This window comes from Convolutriloba macropyga, chromosome 10, assembly GCF_964194025.1.
Source record: "Convolutriloba macropyga chromosome 10, txConMacr16.3, whole genome shotgun sequence".
In the NCBI taxonomy this organism is placed as follows: Eukaryota; Metazoa; Xenacoelomorpha; order Acoela; family Convolutidae; genus Convolutriloba; species Convolutriloba macropyga.
The window spans coordinates 22,332,254-22,352,866 of NC_134477.1; the positions used below are offsets into that span (position 1 = coordinate 22,332,254).

General features: G+C 35.3%; 1 protein-coding gene across 1 annotated transcript; it reads right to left on the bottom strand.

The window, feature by feature from the left end:
* Positions 1-4,271: 4,271 nt before the first annotated feature.
* On the bottom strand, positions 4,272-19,024 carry LOC142348824 (uncharacterized). The gene is made up of 5 exons (XM_075400350.1): positions 18,762-19,024; positions 18,069-18,244; positions 15,646-15,814; positions 9,025-9,300; positions 4,272-4,906 (listed from the first exon to the last, which is right to left on the bottom strand). Exons 1-5 carry the CDS (start codon positions 18,784-18,786, stop codon positions 4,683-4,685), a joined length of 870 nt encoding a protein of 289 aa, XP_075256465.1. The 5' UTR covers positions 18,787-19,024; the 3' UTR covers positions 4,272-4,682.
* Positions 19,025-20,613: the final 1,589 nt, after the last annotated feature.

The following is a 20,613-nucleotide window of genomic DNA, read 5'->3' on the forward strand; positions in this document are numbered from 1 at the left end:
AAATTGGTTAAAAAGACAATTTCCGATACTCCTCTTCGAGTCGTACAAAGACAGCGCTGCAACACAAATCCAATTCTTTGAATAGTAAAAACATAGCCGGCAGATTGCCGGAAAATAGCCGCGATAGACGATTGCGGACTTCCATGAATTGAAACAACTAAAAAGATTAGATAGACAGATCGACCACCAGTCCTTTAATAAATAAACCACTAGCACATTTTGGATTAGCTTTGGACTGTCATTTTTATGAGACACATAAGCTCTAAGGAGAAAGCTCTAATAGAGCTTTTCAAAACTAGGATCTTTTCCGTTTGTGCCCCCTCAGCTTAGTGGGCGCATATTTGCACACCTCAGATGCACGTGCAATAATTTTTACATAATGACTTACTATGTAATGGCACGTGCTCTGTAACTGGGGGGGGGGGGGGGGGGCGCATAAGGTACTGGGGGCACAAACGGAGAAGATCCCAAAAATAATATTCGAAATCAAATACTCAAGACTCTAATAATCAAGAATTAGGGCATATATGTTTGGCACGACTTAGATGCACACTATTGACCTTTAACAAATAAATTTCCGCAAAACTTCCGCAAGGCTCTATAAGGAGAAAGCCCTAATAGGGCTTTTCAAAATTAGGATCTTTTCCGTTTTGGCCACCTCAGCTTAGTGGGCGCATATTATTTGCTCCCCCCAGATGCACGTGCAAAATTTAAGGGGGCACAAACGGAAAACATCCCAAAATTAATATTCGAAATCAAAAACTCAAGACTCTAATATTCAAGAATTAGGGCATATGTTTGGCACATCTTAGATGCACACTATTGACCTTTAATAAGTAAATGTTCATAAAATTTAAAGTTCCATAAGTGAGTTCAGAAGTCATTTTTTGAGTGAGGTAAGTCATTGAAAAAGTCAGTTCCAAGAAGTCAGGGTAAGACGAAACAAAAATCTGTTAGACAAAGTAAAAAAACATAGCAGGACAAGTCCTGAAAAACAATTCAAAGAACTGAACGAAAAACTTAGAATTACTCTACCTGACTAGCAGATCAATTCAACGATGCCAGCGAAAACAAACAAAACCATCTAAAAAAATTGAGAAACAAACAATCAAACAAACTAAACAAATGTATAATCATTGACAAAACTTTGAAGCTTTTACACCTAAGGCAAAATCTGATCCCTTTGAATATACCTATTTCAAAAATAAGTTCAAAACCAAATTTTGTTTCTGAAATTGGTGCAGTATTATATCTTCAAGGACTGAAAAAATTCATTGGCCCTTGAAGATCGATTAACTCGAACATATTCAAAATTCAAAAAAAATATGACATGAAATTTTAATGAAATGTTGCTGAAAATCGTGATAATATCTTCAGAACCATTTTTTAGGAACTGATTCTAGTGTCTCTAGAGGCTATCCAGTAAACCAATTCCAAGCCTTAAAAAATTAATTGGTTCAAAGATTGATAGGCAAAAATTTTTAAAAATTTCAAATTTCAAAAAACTGAAATTCGCTCTATTAAAATGTTGAAAAATATCCAATTACCACCTAGGGATTATTTAACAACATACAATCAAACCCTGTATGAGGTTATCTGGCAAATGTTTTGAAAAAAAACTTAAAAAACTTGCAAGTTTTATCAGAAAATTTTCAAAATTCGAAAGTTTAAATTGTTGAAAACAAATCCACTGAAACTAGCAACTATGCAGTAACTTTTTTCAGACCGTGGAATAGGTTCCTGGCTCTTGAGAATGGACAAATATCAAAAATTGACAAAAACTTTAGGAAACCAAAAATTTGCTGATTTTATCAAAAAAAATGCTAAAATTCTTGACATTAAAATATTGAAAAACACTCCATTATTACTAGAAACTAAACAGTGCCCTAATAACAAACCTTAAAGGAGATTCCCTGGCACCTGAAGCTGGACAAACGCAAAAAATGACAAAGATTTTCAAAAAATTAAAAAAAAAAATTGCAAAAACTAGTATCATTTTCTGTGTTTGTTTGTAGTACCAAGACATAGCTCATAAAATGGCCATAATAAGTACTTTTGTCTCGCAAAAGGTCTTCATCAACTTTTAAAAACTTCAACCCAAGACTAATCAAGCAAAAATCTCAAAAAAATCAAAACATGAAAAATTGCACCATTTTGAGCCGAAAAACTCCTAAAAATGACCTTTTAACCTTAAATTAAGGTCATCCCAGCAGCCGCACCACTAGATGCACTTGAAGGACTACTAAAGCCCACTTTGGGCCTCTAATGAAACTTAAGGCCAGCTGGGCTTTACCAGTTTATCCCGTTTTGAAAGATCAAAGTCATTGAAAAATGTGTGAACGCATCTTAAAAAAAACAGCGCCCCAATACAATTCAAATTCTTTGAATTGTAAAAAAAAAAATTAGAAGCACTATAATAGCCGCCTAGAATTGAGGACGCGGCTATTAAACATTATAAAGGCTAAAAATGTTATCAATAAAAATATCAGACAAAATTTCACACGTTGCGCCACCGAAGCCACTATTACCAAAACAACTCGCAATACAGACAATCTGCATTCATTGAACACCCTTTGATATAAAAACTAAGACAAGTGCCACTGACGCAAAACCGAGGAATGGGAAAGAAAAATGAAAATCGCAACAAAACACCAAAAAGCTAAAATGGTACCTCTCGATTATTAATCTAGCATTAAAAATTAAATTCTTTTGTTTCATCAGTCTACTACAAAACTATAGACAGAAAAACGCTAAAGAACAATAAAATGAAAACAATGAAAAATCAGAAATTACAAATTATAATATATTTCAGCAAAAATTGCGATGTATTAAACCTTGACTTGTCAAATCTTTGTAGCATTACAATCATAAAAGCTCTAAGTCAAATAGTGAACCCGACAAAATGTTGTTAAAAGCTTAATTTAGAAATAGGCATAATACCGGAAAAAATTTATCACAATTACCCCATTTTTTTAACAGACAGCTCAAAATTGAAATCAATTAAATCGAATGACCACCTATACCATTAAAACAAATAAGTTCAACCAAAACACTCCCCAGATGCTATAAAATGGAATAAGATTGCAAAAAGAACTTCTGAAAAGTACAACAAGGCAAAATGGCAAAAACAGCTCCAAATTGCGTCTAAAATTTTTTTATCATATAACCAAAAAGGCCTCCAAACGCATTAAAACTGTTTAAGTTAATTGATACAAAGACCGTTATCCGATAAAGTTAAGTTAAAAGTTGAAAATATCTTTGCAAAATTAATTTTCTCGTTCTCTCTGAAAAATGTTTGAATAAAAACCAATCTAAATTCGCGCTCTGCTTTTAACTTTCTATTCAGCAGATTGACCTAAGACTTCTGTTCACGTGCAGCATTTGCCTTCCTCTAAAATACATCCTCTAATATAAAGTCATCGATTTTAAAAAATAGATCACCATTACTCATCGAGTCCAAGAGAAGGCCAATCATAGCCCCAGCTTTTGCTTAGCGGCTATTAAAAATTGCCAGAAAGTTACTGGTTTTGCGATAGCAAAAATTAAGTCCTGAGCTTTTACAGCCTTTTGGTGCTCATTTCTATTTAACCAAAATTGTTCCATAGGTCAGCATAATTTCGCATCTGTTTATGGAGTTTAATAATATTATGGCCACATTTTTCAAACAACCCTATTACGTAGGACTAATTGCTCTCAATCGATTGGTGGGGAGCTGTCCTTGGTTGTTGCAGCTACCGTAGGCTTAGGCAAGCTAGCCTGATTGATTTGGTCGACTGACAGTCGGGCATGAGAGGGATCTAAGCCACCAAAAATTGATCTTTACACAGCAAACTTCCCCGTTTACAGTAGAATTCAGCGGGCGGGAGGGGGGGGGGGGGGTGGGGGACGATGGTTGTCAAGGGGCATAAAATTAAGAAAAGTCATTCACATGCTCCTCGCGCATCTGTTTTGGGCGAATAACACTCATATTAGTAAAGCTTTTATAGAACTGCTGAATGATTCAATGCCCCTGAGCTTTAATAGTCTGTTTCCCATCACTAAAAATTCATCGGTCAGACACAAACCGAGAGGAAAATCGGTAGTATGAAAAATCCCATAAAGCTTAACTACTAAACTTGGATGTATTCCATGAACTTTAAATCGGATTATCTCGTACATTCCATTTCCAATTTTCACAGGTAAGCAGGACCACAATTGTAGGGGAGCAATTGTTTAATTGTGATCGCAAGCTGGTTTAAAAACTACATCTCAACACCTAATTGAATTAAAAATACGAATATAAGAAGGTTCAATTCACATTTTAAGACACTGATATCGCATAGAAATAATATGTCTGCCCATTACCACATCAAAATTATCCGAATCAAAATGCAAAATAACACCACTTCATTCCATCACATCCAATTCACGATTCAATCGTACTGATCGCGCATTATGGCTATGACAATACTTTACAGACTCCCAGTAATGAACTCAAATTGATAGTCACAACATTTTTGGAACCTTTTAGTTTACATTTGAAAATGATAGCAACGCTTTTCTGGCAAACAGCATCTGAGAACAATTTCTGCGGTGAGAACGCCTTTTAAAGACATAAATGAGAAACATTGTTTGTTGGTTCGATGACTGGAAATGAATTGGTTGCTTATTGGTATGTTAATTTGGGATAGATGATAGATTGATTAGGAAGAGTCTTCGGCGTCGATGCTCTCAGCGTATTCGGTGATCATGTCCATAGATCGAGTGTTCTGTTTGATGATGTTGACAGCCGTGTCCACAATTCTGTCACAAAATGCAATAACCTCCTCCTCTGCATCTCTGATGTCTTCCTGTGTCTCCTGGACTGCCTCTTCGTTCTCGTAAATATTGTCAGCTTGGAACGCCATCACTACTTTCATCTCGTTTGCTACAACACATTTATGATCTTCCACCTTATGAGTTCATTAATATGCTGTGGAGAAACTCCGAGCTCACCCAATTAGGAGTTGATATCAATTTCACCTCACCCAATGAGAGGGCAGGAGAATCTTTTGTCCTTAATTTAAACTCAACCAAAGAGGAGAGCAAAACAATGATATATGTCTCCCCGGTTTGATTGCACTCACACAAAAGGAGACTAGTTCGAACTCCTCAGCGTTTAGTCGATTAACTGAGCTGTCCATGTTGATTGAAACAATTATTGGACAATTATTATACAGATATAAGCCGAAAAAAAATACGTCGCCGCTCAAAACGCTATGTAAAAGTATTCAGCGATAAAAACAATAAGACTTGTTTAATTTCACTCCGCAGAAGTTTTTTCATTAGGGACCTTCATTAGACATACGAGTTCCTTTGACCTTAAAATAATTCAAATTAAAATTAAGTTTTAGAGTGGAAAAGTCATTTTATTGAGCGGTAAGCCAAGATGTGATAAAAATCTAATCACGCAGATGACGTAAAAACTTTCACTAGAGAGCAAGTGCGAGCGAGCGAGAGAGAGAGAGAGAGAGAGAGAGAGAGGAGAGAAATGCCATCACACACGCAAACGCCGTTAGTAAGAGGAAGAAGTCATTCAGAAAATTGGACTTTTTCAGCTTTGCTGTGTGAACAAATGTAAAACGAAAAGAGCGTCAGACGACAAAACAAAGAAAAATAGCAGGACAAGTCCTGGCACAATTCAAAGAAATTTTAAATAAGAAAGACTCGAACTGGAATGCATGAACTGCTTTGACAATACATGAACTGACAAAAACAAAAAATACGATAAAGAAAAAATCGGCAAAAATCAAAATCAAACAACCGCATGTAAACAAAAAATCACAATCGAGAAAGCGAATTTTTGTTCGAACACAGTTTTCGCACTCTACTTTGAAATTTAAGTGGAAACAATTCACGCCGCAAGACCACTCGCTTTTTCGCTCCACTTCCTGGTTCGGCGTGAGCAAAATCACTTCTCTACTTTGACTTCAAAAATCATGAAAATGTGTGAACTTTTCTTTAAAAAAACAAAGCCCAATGATTTCAGGAAACCCCTCGAAGGCAAAAAATTGGCCACCCTAACTGAAATAATGAACAGAGTAATTAGAAAAAAAACTGAAAGCTTTTAACAATAACATGAAACTGGACGATAAAGTATCGGACCAGAAAAGAAAAAGCATCTGATAAAATTTTCTTGGTAAGTTGAACTCCAAAACAATTATTGACAAAAGACCAAGCAACAAGTTTAGTTTTCATTCATTAGAGACTAAAAATTGATACCAAAAACAATAAAAAACTTTTTATGTAGAGAAAACGTAAGTAAGTGAACGGAAATGAAGGATACAATAAAAACAATATTATCTGCAAAATTTAAACAAATTTAGCTACAAGATATGCAGAGACTGCTAATAAGTTACTTCTCAAACATTATTTCACGAAAAGCGCCGTTCAATTGCTATACAAAAAAAAGAAACAAGAAAAATAGATTTGTATCATTCATTTCATTAAAACTGCCATGTCGAGCTTCCAGCAACACCTATTGAATAGCTGTGAATAAAAGATTCAACATGAAAAAGTACCAAAAGCACAAATTTGCAAAAAAACAGACGAAACGGACAACATTTGATTAAAATTATTCAATGAATTTACCATAAGCAACTCAAAAATAAAATCAATTTAATCAAAAGGCAGCCAAAACAACTAGAATATCTAACTTGAACCAGACCTCCCCAAAAGCAATAGTTAAAAAAAATTCCAACTTTAAATGAAGTTTTTAACATTCGAGAGCACATAGAGCCAAAACACTTTCATCGGAGCAAATAGAGTAATGAAGTGCTTGAAAAAAAATAGGTTAAAAAACTGTAGGCTAAAAAGATTAGAAAAACGGAAAAACTGCAAAAATTAGTTCGATATTTCTCGACCTGTTAAAAAAACGTTTAATGCCAATAATACTGTAACCACTTGATATCTAAAAACTCCTTAAGAAATAAGCGTCTCTTCATATTCCCCTCCCAGCAGTAGAACGAAACAAAAACCGCGCCTAAAATTAGCAAAAAAGATTAAAAACCTACATATTACCTCAAACCTCCCAATCAAAAATTCCGCAAAAATTGCATTTAACAGCCGCACACGAACAGAAAATTTCGCTCGCTTACAGAAATTTTTTCACACCTCAATTTCTCGCTCTCTCAAAAATAGTGGTATGAACAAAAAAAAACATTCTTTTCGCTCCACTCCTGTTTTGCTCAGACCCAAACCACTACTAATTTTATCACACGTTCTATTTCTTGCTTCAAAATTCACTCCAGTAAAATTGGTTAAAAAGACAATTTCCGATACTCCTCTTCGAGTCGTAAAAAGACAGCGCTGCAACACAAATCCAATTCTTTGAATAGTAAAAACATAGCCGGCAGATTGCCGGAAAATAGCCGCGATAGACGCTTGCGGACTTCCATGAATTGAAACAACTAAAAAGATTAGATAGACAGATCGACCACCAGTCCTTTAATAAATAAACCACTAGCACATTTTGGGTTAGCTTTGGACTGTCATTTTTATGAGACACATAAGCTCTAAGGAGAAAGCCCTAATAGAGCTTTTCAAAATTAGGATCTTTTCCGTTTGTGCCCCCTCAGCTTAGTGGGCGCATATTTGCACACCTCAGATGCACGTGCAATAATTTTTACATAATGACTTACTATGTAATGGCACGTGCTCTGTAACTGCGGGGGGGGCGCATAAGGTACTGGGGGCACAAACGGAGATCCCAAAAATAATATTCGAAATCAAAAACTCAAGACTCTAATAACCAAGAATTAGGGCATATATGTTTGGCACTACTTAGATGCACACTATTGACCTTTAACAAATAAATTTCCCCAAAACTTCCGCAAGGCTCTATAAGGAGAAAGCCCTAATAGGGTTTTTCAAAATTAGGATCTTTTCCGTTTTGGCCACCTCAGCTTAGTGGGCGCATATTAATTGCACCCCCCCCCCGATGCACGTGCAAAATTTGAGGGGGGGGGGCACAAACGGAAAAGATCCCAAAAATAATATTCGAAATCAAAAACTCAAGACTCTAATATTCAAGAATTAGGGCATATGTTTGGCACATCTTAGATGCACACTATTGACCTTTAATAAGTAAATGTTCATAAAATTTAAAGTTCCATAAGTGAGTTCAGAAGTCATTTTTTGAGTGAGGTAAGTCATTGAAAAAGTCAATTCCAAGAAGTCAGGGTAAGACGAAACAAAAATCTGTTAGACGAAGTAAAAAAACATAACAGGACAAGTCCTGACGTACAATTCAAAGAATTTTCATTGACTAAACAAAAAACTAGACCTAGAATGGACTATGAATGGATTGGGAAAACCATTTAGAAAAAAATTCGATCCAAAAAATTGAAAAAACAGTAAAAATCAAAGTGAAATTGCCGCATGTGAACAAAAAACCACTAGCGAGAAAGCGAATTTTTGTTCAAACACCGTTTTCTCACTCTACTTTAAATTTAGAGCGAAAAAATTTCACACCGCAAAACCACTTGCTTTTTCGCTCCACTTCCTGTTTCGGCGTGACCCAAATCACTACTCCAATTTGACTTCAAAAATCATGAAAATGTGTGAAGATCTTAAAAAAAAGACAGCGCCCCAATACAATTTAAATTCTTTGAATTGTAAAAAAAAATTAGGAGCACTTTAATAGCCGCCTGGAATTGAGGACGCGGCTATTAAAAAGACACGAACACCTCAATATAGCTACGCTCAGCTTACAACTTTGCAGCTGTAAAAAGTGCAGAGAAAGATGACACCCCGTTACTTCTCTCTGACCTCCTAAAAGCCCCAACAACTTTTCTCACAGACTGCAGCTCACAAAGACACAGATGCAGGACAATATTTTCCATTACTTAGCTGATTAATTCAATTGTGCTTTTTTCACATCTGTTGTATTCTCCGACATCAACTGTTGTTCTCATCCGTTTTTCTCATTTCTAGAAGTTTTCTTGAACAGCAAATCAGGGAAAACAACCAATCAAATGCTAATAACCTTTTAAAATTCTCACTTACCAAGCGTGATTATGTTTTCCAACTCTCGGTCAAATTCACTTCTGGACTGGTCAGCCAATTTAACTATTTCAGATGCTTCGCCCTCGATATCAACAGGTGCAATGGTTGCAGCGGGTGCCTCGGTTGCGGCAGCCGTGGTCAGAGGCACCACAGGGGTACTAGCACCAGTAGCCGATCTTCTTCGTCTCTTCACAGGAGCTTCTGTCATCTGCATCTCTGACTCGTAATCCAAAATCATCTCGGCAATGTCTTCAATTGTCACCGTAATATTCTTCCCTGAAATTCATTCAAAGTATTTTACGCCGGAATTGGCCTCTAATTTCTGAAAACTTCTCCAGCTGCGGGTTTACAGTTCATGACCTTTCGGTCAAAATTATATTTCAAGTTTGGAAGAAGGTGTTGAGAATTTTACATATTGAATGCACATCTTGATCTTTTGAAATAATTCAGCAAAAATTGCTCAGAGTTATATTGCGATCCTTAAAATTGTCTTATGTTTTTATCTGATTGAATACATCTTTAATACAAACCATTGTAGCAGCTAGGTTACGAGTTTAACCTTCTCTTTAAAAAATGTCACAAAACATTTCGGTTTCCACGCTTAAATAAAGATTACAGCAACCGATGAGTTAACGCATTTTATTGTTCCCACTTTCTGGATTAGAATGAGGTTGGAGCGTTTCAATTTTTTTTGTTCTCATTTTAATATTTGCGTTGGACTAGACAAGTTCGTTAGCCGAAAGAACCAATTGAACATAGCCGGCAGATTGCCGGAAAATAGCCACCGTTGACGCACTTGATGCACATCGTGATTGACACAGGAAGAGAAAAAAAGAGATAAATTGACCAAATCTTTTTCTAATTTTTTTCAGTGTCCAAAAGTGTTTTAATTCAGCTTCTAAACGCAAAGCTAAAAAGATACCGATGTCAGTTAACAAACACTCTAATGAACTTTGATAACCTAATTCTCAATGACTTAATGACCGGGCTTTATTGGTTTATCCCGTCTCTTCTGATTTTACTCTTTTAACCTTGACTGCCCTCACTATCTTGGGCAATCATTGAGTGAATGGATTTAAAAACCATTCAGTTGAAACAGTTAGTTAAGTAAGTCAGAAGTCAAACGTGAAAGTCGTGTCTTATGTAAAACGAAAAAGGTGATCAGAAGGTAAAGCGAATTAAAAAACATAACAGGACCAAGTCCTGACGTAAAATTCAAAGAATTTTAAATGAGTAAACAAAAAACTAGACCTAGAACGGAGTATGAGTGAATTGGGAAAATCATTTCTAAAAAAAATCAGATCAAAAAATATTTACAAAAAAAGAAAATCAATGTCAAAATCGAAAAAACTGCAAAAATCACGGTGAAATTGCCGCATGTGAACAAAAACTACAAGCTAGAAACCGAACTTTTGTTCAATAACCGTTTTCCCACTCTACTTTAAAAATAAGAACAGAAAAATTTCACGCCTAAAAAACTACTCGCTTTTTCTCTCCATTTCCTGTTTCGGTGTGACCAAAATCACTACTCCAATTTGATTTCAAAAATCAGGAAAATGTGTGAACAGATCTTAAAAAACGACAGCGCCCCAAAACAATTCAAACTCTTCGAATTGTAAAAAAGGAGAGCGCCTAAATAATTGCTGTTTGAGAAGCTAACGGCGGCTATTAAAAACGAATTTATTCAATTTTTTTTAATATAGTAGCATTTACCAAGCAGAAAAAAACTTATTTGGGTCTTTCTCTTCTTACCAGAAATTAAATCCAAAATTTCCTTTTTGTCATTAAATATCTTCAACCAGCCTCGTTACAAATAGAAACTAACACTAAATATGTTAACGCCAACGTATAAAAAAGTCAAAAAATGTTTTTAGATAAAGCTGAAAAACATGAATACTTTCTATTTTTGAATTCATTATTCAACATAAACCTATATCATGCCTTCTAAATATTCATTACTAGTTTCATTCAAAAGAAACTAAACGAATAACAAAAACGAAACACTTGATTTACAAATTAACAGAAAAAGTTCAAATTTGATGGCTACCCCTAATTCAGGAAGAATATAAGAATAGTTAAAATCGAGGCTCCTATATGAGTATCGGTTTGTTTGAATGGCTCCTATATCAACCGAAACAATAGTATTTTTCAGTTGGTTAAGAAACAAAGATCAATGTTTTCAGGAAGAAAAATTACAATTTTTTCAAATTTCCTTATACTTACGTTGATCATGAATATTACTTTCTAGAGTAAATGTAGGATTAGATTAGACTAAAATAGACACAACAAAAGAATACTAGGATACGTTAGAAAACGTCAGAAAGCGTAATTTATTGAGAACAAGAAAATGAAAAATTTGTTACTTTCTTTAATTCTTGTTGTTATTTTTGCAGATAATCAAGGTGATTTTCGATTTAGGACTCTCAAATTGGCTCCAGTTTAGTAATAACTCAATCAACTGAGAGAGTAAAAGATCTATCTGCATGCTTTCACATTATAAAAAACATAAAACGACTAAATTGCTCTCGAATGACAGGCGGCGCAATTTATTTAATTCAGGGGCTGTAGCCTCGATATAATTTTCTTTATGGGTGTGAAAAAATCAAACGTCAGTAGGATCCGCAGCCCGAATTCCTGATAACGTTTCTGTTACCTCGACGGAGGTATCGACCACTCGGCTATCAAGTACTTGTCATCGAGTGTAACAACAAACTATTTCGGAGCGAGCAATTGAAATCACTCAGAAATCAAGAAATGCGTGAAAAATCACTTGAGAAGTAAAGGACTACTCTAGAAGCAAAGCGCTCAACGGTTAAGCAAAAAATTTGCATTAAAAAGGACATACGTTTACAATAGTTCCTCATTCGAGAGAAATTAAAAACAAACTAAAAAAATTTTGGGATCTTCATCCCAAGTACCTCCGAAATCTGAATCAATGTCCACCAGAGAGTGTTAAATTAAATGAGCCTGGAAGTTATGGACCAGATTTATATGGGATTTTGAAAACCAGATTAACAGAAAAGAAACAATTTAGAAAAACAAGAAATTCATCTTATTAAGTTCATCTAAATATCGAATCTCTTGATATTAAATTGACACAAATTATGCCCATAAGGAGCCTTCCACTTTATGAGCAGTTGAAAACCTTTTATGAGCAGTTGAAAACCATTAAAAGGACAGACCAAAAAATACTCTTAATTAAAGGATGATATGTTATATTCTGATAAAGAATCTGACCTACGTTTAAAGTGACACAAATTCACTTGACCTTATCTCTTTGAACTAAAGTAAAGAAAAGTCAATTTTAAAGTGAGGAAGTCATTTTTGAGAGTGAGGTAAGTCACGTGTGACAAAAAACTTAATCACGCAAATGAACCGAAAACTCGCTCCACTAAGAGTGAGAATTGACGCACAAATTGCATGAACAAATGTACAAAAAGCAGATTTGAAGTGGTTCTGACGTCAAATGGTTGTAACAAAAATATTGACGAAAAAATAAACATACCCGGCAGATTTAGGGAAAATAGCCGCCGTTGATTCCCATAACTCTATTGGGATTGAAAGATAAGAAAATATCAATAAAAATTGATTTTTGTATTAAAAACATCTGTAAGTGCGATTTATTTTGATGTCATTTCGTAATTGAACATACTTCTGTCTCTCAGCGAGAGGCTACAGGGTCTACTATCAATACCTATAAGCATTATAGATAGTAACTAAAACTTATGAGAATAAAGTTCAAGTACCGGGCATCTAAAAATGGGCTTTATGGGTTTATCCCGTGTCTATTTCTAACTTTGATTTTTTATACTGACTCTCTTCATTTTGAATTGCTTTGCTGAGCAGCTGCTGTCTAAAAGGACTTTGAGCAGAATGACAGAAGAGTGAAACTAGCCTAGAGAAGTCAAAGATTTCACGCAAAATGTCGAAAAAGCGGCAAAATGGGTAAAGCCAAAAAGAAGTTCGAAGAATTAAAAAAACATAGCAGAACAAATCCTGACGTATAATTCAAAGAATTTTCATTGACTAAACAAAAAACTAGACCTAGAATGGACTATGAATGGATTGGGAAAACCATTTAGAAAAAAATTCGATCCAAAAAATGAAAAAACAGTAAAAATCAAAGTGAAATTGCCGCATGTGAACAAAAAACCACTAGCGAGAAAGCGAATTTTGGTTCAAACACCGTTTTGTCACTCTACTTTAAAGTTAGAGCGAAAAAATTTCACGCCGCAAAACCACTCGCTTTTTCGCTCCACTTCCTGTTTCGGCGTGACCAAAATCACTACTCCAATTTGACTTCAAAAATCATGAAAATGTGTGAACAGATCTTAAAAAAACAAAGCCGGAAGAATTCCGGAAACATCTCGAAGGAGAAAATTGTCCATCCTTATGGCTAAACAACTGAACAACTATTGTGAACCCTGAACCTCCATAAATGCCATAAAAAATTAAGGAAGAATAGAAACGGCGTTCAAAAACAAGTAGTAGAAGGAAACATAAAGCCGAATAAAGTTCCTTTGCAATTAGATTAATGAAAAGCTCGCAAAACAATGAGCAAGTCATAAAAGGCTAAGAAACTTGTCTGAGATTAAAAAAAGAAAACATTCAAAAAATAAGAAAGATGGTTTTAAAATTTCTCAATTTTTCTGTCAATTTTCCTCAGAAAAAAAATGAGTTATACCAAGAAAACTTTAGACAAAAAGTAACTGAATATATCTTAACAAGCTGTTATCCAAATCCCACTTAAAGCATTAAAACAAAAAAAACGGCAAAAAATCATTAAATTTCGTCTAAAAATCAGCAAAACTGATCAAAAATCTACAAATTAGCATTAAACTTAAATGTACTACATTTTTGGCTACACAACTAGGACAACTACTGTAAACCCCAAACCTCCACAAATGCCATGAAAAAATTAAGGAAGAATAGAAACGGCATTCAAAAACAAATTGAATAAAAAACTATAAAAACTTAAGTTTTTTTAACTTGAGTTTTTTTTTAATAGTACAAGGAAACGTAAAGCCGCGTAAAATTCCTTTCCACTTAGGGCAATGGAACATTCGCAAAACAATGGGCAAGTCATAATAGCCTAAGAAAGTTGTCTAAGACTAAGAAAAAAGAAAAACTGCAAAAAAAATAAGAAAAATGGTTTAAAATTTCTCAATTTTTCTGTCAATTTTCCGAAGAAAAGAATGATTTACACCAAAAAGACTTTAGTCAATTGGTAGCTGAATATTCCCTAAGTAACAAGCTTCCATTCAAATCCCACTTAAAGAATTAATACAAAAAAGAGGCAAAAAATCATTAAATTTTGTCTAAAAATCAGCAAAACTGATCAAATACCTCCAAATTAGCATTAAACTCAGAATTAACTACTTGAAACCTTCAATTCCTATCAAAACAAGCCTAAAACTAATACAATATCATAATCAAACCTCATAACCATCAAAAGTTGCAAAAAAAACTGCTTTTAAAAGCCGCAAGTGAACAAAAAAAACTCGCTCGCTCAGAGAAAATTTTTTCACACATCAATTTCTCGCTCTCTCAAAAACAGCGGTATGAACAAAAACCACTCTCTTTTCGCTCCGCTCTTAACTTTTGTTCAGCCCCAAAATCACTCCAAATTTTTTCACGCGTTTCATTTCCCGCTTCAAAAATCAGTCCAATAAAATTGACTTAAAAAAACAGGACTTCTCCAATACTCCTCTTCGAGTCGTAAAAAAGACAGCACCCCAATACAATTCAAATTCCTTGAATTGTAAAAAGGAGCGCTATAATAGCCGGCTGAGAAGATGAGGGCGGCTATTCAAAAAAACCAAGAGAAGGCAAGGCCAATAATAGCCCCAGCTGCTATCATTAATCAAAACTTATATCTGAACTCATATTTCAGATACTTGTAATATGCAGAACCAAACAAAAAGACAATATTTAGTGAGAAGGCCCCGAAGAATGTTGTCTTTCGATTTCAATTTGTCTTCTTTTCCGTTGATTCTTGTTCCACTTGAGAAATTATTGAGAATTTTCCAATTGATTAAGATGTTTCACTTCTAAACATACAGAACTTACCAGAGTGATACTCAAAACTCGTTAGAAAAATGAGACAAATTTGGAAATAAAAATGTCAATCTTACCTGTTATTTTTAATGATTTCTTTGTTCTTTACAGTTGTCTTATTTTGAAAAGAAACCCGGATCTTTTCCGTTTGTGCCCCCCAGTATACGTTATGCTCCCCCGAGTTACAGAGCACGTGCCATTACATAGTAATCTTTATGTAAAAATATGGAACAATCGTCTGGAGGGTGCAAATAATATGCACCCAGTAAGCTAGGGGGGTGGGGGGGGTACAAACGGAAAAAATCCATTTCCCCTCTATCAACTAACTCGCGTAGCAAATTTACACTATTGGCGATGAAAAATGCTCTTCCTCTTCGAAAAAGATTTCTCTAGAAAACTTGAGATGTATGTTGAATCATTCTGTGCTACACACAGACTCGCACAAGCCGTCTTGCTAAATATTTACCGATTCGTTGCTGTAGACTTTGTTTCAATCATGTGAAGCGAAATAATTAAACGTGCTTTATTAGACATGTTTAAAAAAGAATCGGAAGAGCAACTGACCATCTTTCCATAGTTTGTAGGCGATCTCCTTGATGGAAGAGGAATGATCCACACAGTAGGCGTTTGCCTGTTCAGCATCAATAAGGACCTGCTCTCCTGCCTCTGAGGCCAACTCCCCTATCATGTCATCCGTCTCCTTCATTATCTCATCAGCCAAGTTGATTATTCTCTACATAACGCAACAACCCCAATTTACTCCATTTTCAAAATGAGGGAGAGATAACACTATATTATTGTATAGGGATAGCTGTCGCTAAATATATAATAATAAGTGTAAACGATTTATGTACAAACACAAATAGTTTTTATTCCAGTTTATGGTCACAGCTCATTTAAAGCGGAAGTCATGCCATGTGCTAGTAGCTTTTTGGATAGGAACTGATGTTGCCTTGTCTATCAAAATTTTTTCAATCGACCTTTGAATACCTGTATACTTACACTTGTATAGTAACATAGTAACACGCGGTAGCTGAAGATGTTAACACTATCATCAACGCACGAAACTCTGGTTGTCTCACAAAAAAGGATTGATAATTCCCGATGCCACTACTATTTACAGCCGATTCCTGACGTATGACCATTCCATGATTTGAAGAAAACCAGCTTAAAAAAGTCGCAACTCACCCGGCACTTATACTTTCTCAATGACTTGTTTATCAGAAGTGTCCTTGAAGTCGAATAACTAACAATCAAACGCGATTAACAAAAACCTAACCCATCAAAAGCTCTCAAACGTCCAGCGGGCGTGCGAATCAATTAAAAAATGTTAACGCAGGGGGTAATCACCAAGTGAGCTTCAAGCAATTTATTACACCTTATTTTACAACACTACTAAATTAGGTCGGAAAATGATATCAACTTTGTCGCACTTTTCATTTGATTATTTTAGTAAAACGCAAACATGAAGAAGTCAAGCATGTTATAAGTCACTTATAAAGTAAATCCACAAAGATAACACATTTTATGGGAAGAACTTCTTCCGAAAATGAACTTCTGTATCCTCCGTGTTAGCTATTTTCAGCAAGAACTTTCTGATCGTTGTTAGTTGAAGACGAACCAAAATACCTGTCTGCGCATCGTTGAATTCGGAAACAGCGCAGACCAAATAAGAAATTTTGAGAAAGTTGTTATTTGGAACAAGATATAAAAAGAGCCATAATCTAAACTTCACAAATGACTAAGTCAGAAAAAAGCCAGAGTTCTTCAAGCTACTAATTTAATTAATCTAACGAATGTACACTTCTATTATAATTGATGACAAAGAAATATAAACTTAACAAGAGATCAAGAACTCTGATTTCAATATATTCGAAGAGCAGTTTCATCATAGGATCTTATACCGTAACTGCTTTTCGTGAGAAATCACTGTAACTAGTATCGCTTAGTTTGGATTGTTTTTATAGCAACTGTGACAGTAAATACAGTCATATTCCACTCTCAGGCAAGATCTGTGGTGCAATAAAAATCTATTCAGAAAGTTTGTTATAGACACAGGACAGAGGAAATGTGTTCTATCACGGCTTTTTGAAGAATCTGTAAAAGCAAAAGTTTTATCCATCTGAATTGAATCTTGTTTCCCTGACAAACCATGATTTGATTTATTCATAACCTGCACTGTAACTTCTGTCCAACTATTTTGCCACAAACACAAAAACGAACACAATTTGATTTTGCACTTCCCGCTAACGCTCAAAAGCCGCGTCAAATTAAAATTGTGGCCAAATATTTTTCCTCGCGCTTTCGATGACAAGACTCAAAAAGAAAGCTCCCCTCTTACTGAGTGACAAGAATCTGACATCTCTTGAGACTAAAATAACGACTGAGCTCTGATTATATTTATGGAATCTGCTTATGCCAGTCAACTGGAGGCAACTGGCACAATCGAATGAATATTCAGGCGTTAATGAAAATAGCAGACGTATCAAAATATAGAACATTTATTGCTGGCCAACAAGAGTTCAGAAAATGTTAAAACTGTTTTATGATTGGCTGATTGCTCCATAATCAACTCAACAAACTTTCCATGTTTTAAAATATGAAGTGAGCATTAACATAAATATGCTCAGAAATCGCGTTAAGCCGAAAAAGAAAAAATGTATATTCTGGGAGGAACTGATATCAAATCTGGCCTTTGCCGGCCAGATTTGTTGAAAATTCTATATTTTGGTAAATATTTGTTGAGACGTCACCAAATATTTCGTCGATACTTGTGAACATATTTAAAAACGCGAAGCCTTAAAGTTTACATGCGAAAGCAGAAAGTTGAATAATTAGACTACGTTGCTGCCATTTTTAAGTGGTAAGCATCTCTACATTTAGCAATTGGACTCAAAATGTCCTGCAAATAAATTGAGCAATGGACAAGTAATTCGATGTTTTGTGGCATCTTTCAACGTCGTAATAGTATGAGTAGTTAAAGTAACCTGGAGTAACTCGTTGTTCTCATCCTGGATCTGCTCGGCCTCTATTTTGATCTCGAGTGCTGACAGTCCATTGCCCATTTGGGAGGACATCTCGGTTGAGGCACCAACCACTGCCTCTGTAGTGGCTGTCCCTCTGACAAGTCCATACTCCAAACAAAAGCACAACAACAAAACACCTGAAAGTCAACAAACTTCTCCGTTATTAAGCCACGACCACGCCACCTCCTTATACCAATATGTCAGTAGATAACAACAGATCATTGCGAATATCGAATGAGATGGGGGTTACAAGGGACATACACTCAATCTGCAGATTCATCCAGCTTAGTGGACATTTAACAGCTCGGGCTATTTTTGCAGGATAATGTGTTATCTAAAAACCATTGATCAGAATAGATCTCCGAAATTCTGCGTACGAGTTATTTCCGGCCATTAAAACTACCGCATTATAAGTACTCAGGTCAACAGTTCAACTGAAACGATTATCATTCTCAACACACTTTATCGGGGTTTCAACGAGTATATAACAGTATACTCAATTAATACAGAAACGAAGCGATATATATATATATATATATATATATATATATATATAAAAATCACAAGCCTTATTTACCTCAAAGTAAATCTTCGACTACACTATCCTCGGAGCTTGAAACCACAATTAAGTTACTTTTTTTTCAATATACTAACCAGATTTGAATTGAGAAGACCTCATATTGAAAACTGTAGCACTAGGAGCAGAGCAGATAATAAGGAGAGAAGGGATTGTGGGACAATAAACACGTGCTTGATAACTTGAAAAATTAAGAGACAGCAACTTTTCGTAGATTATGATGTAAAAGTTGTAGTAGTTAATTTACACCAATATACAAAATGACAAATGATTTTGATTCCAAAGTGGGCTTCGGCGAAGCGTGACTTGTTCACATGCAGACGGTACAGGCGCTTAGTTCATTAAGGAAATATAAAATGAAACATCTGTAGTCCAACCACTAATATTCACATATGGCCAGTGAAGGAGAAACAAATATCTTGTTTTTTTAATTCCATTATTTCATTACAAAACCCAATCTCGATCACAGATGGTGGCGTTAAGCTGAACAAAGTCTTCACAAGTTAATGGCACATTTTTGAATGTTAAAACCTCAGATCTTTCTTACAATATTGAGTTGACATTCCACTTTACACGGCTTGTAACAATTCTATCTTATAGTTTTCCTTTTCATGAATCCTATTTTGCAATATCTCTCATAACGTTAGGAATAGATAATATAGGATTGTGGCCATCTGTTACACCAAAAACTAAAACGCATTATATTGGAGCCATTTAAGTTTTTGGACCAGATTTTGAAAAAAAGACAGTTTGGAAAATTCACTAGAAATTTTATAGCAATGATTGTGTAACAATGCGGTCCCATTACAAAAGCTGCTCCACTGTCGTTCAGTTTCTTAATTTTATTTCGAGGAGCGGTCCAGAGCACGTGCCATTGCAGAGTAAAATATGGCAGGTGCGTCAAATAATATGCACCCACTAAGCTGGAGGGGAGTGGTTCACAAACGGAAAGGATCCTAAAATGAAAACAAATTCTGGTTAAAAAAAACTTGGTGATGCGGATATGCTTTGGGACATCATTCATCTTCGTTATCAATCAAGAGTTGATACTAATCACACTTCTTCAAAGTGCTTTTTCTATCAAAGTTTTTGAAGGCAAAATGAGGAACGAAAATATCCGGAAGTTCTAGTTTGAATTATATAGCTGAAACAATACATTAGGAAGCTCTCTGCGCGAAAAGAGGACAGCTACGCTGACATCATGGCAAATTTAAGGACAAAAATCAGCTTCGTTCTCCTAAGGAGGTCCATATTCTGCATTCGAGACTCTAAGAGACTTAGGCAGCGCGAAACTGTTGATTCTTCAATGGAGCTGATGTTGAAGAGGGGAGATTTTTAGTTTGACTCATCTGACTCAATTCGCCAATATTTCTTTGTTTTCAAGAGTTGTTTTACAATTTGATCAACTGATATTTGTGTTATACTGAACGTATGCTATACAAAAGTTAGTTAGCACCCCTATTTGGATCTATTGTTTGCCCCCCCCCCCCGTGTTTTTTACACCCCCAGTTACAAATTATATCTTGTTATATAGCACGTTACTATGTAAAAAAGCACGTGCTCCTGTGGGGCGTAAAAATATAAGCTAACTATGGTGCGGGGGGCAAACAGAATAGATCCCTCTATTTTCATAAAGAAAAAATATTACTCACACTCAAAATCAGTTTAAGAACAATTTTTGAATTTTTTCCGAGGCTTCAATTGTTATCAAACCGTATTATAAACTATCTCAACGATTAAAATTCAAGGGATCTATGTTAACCCCCCCCCCCCCCCCCCCCGCTAAGTCCGCAAAATTTTTACGACCCCAAGTCTTCAGAAACCAAACTGTCACACGCTCAATTGCCGCCTCGTTCTCACATGATACATCCCTTATTTTTTTTAAAAAACCAAATAATGAAATGCACCGACCAAATAGACCCCTTAGTG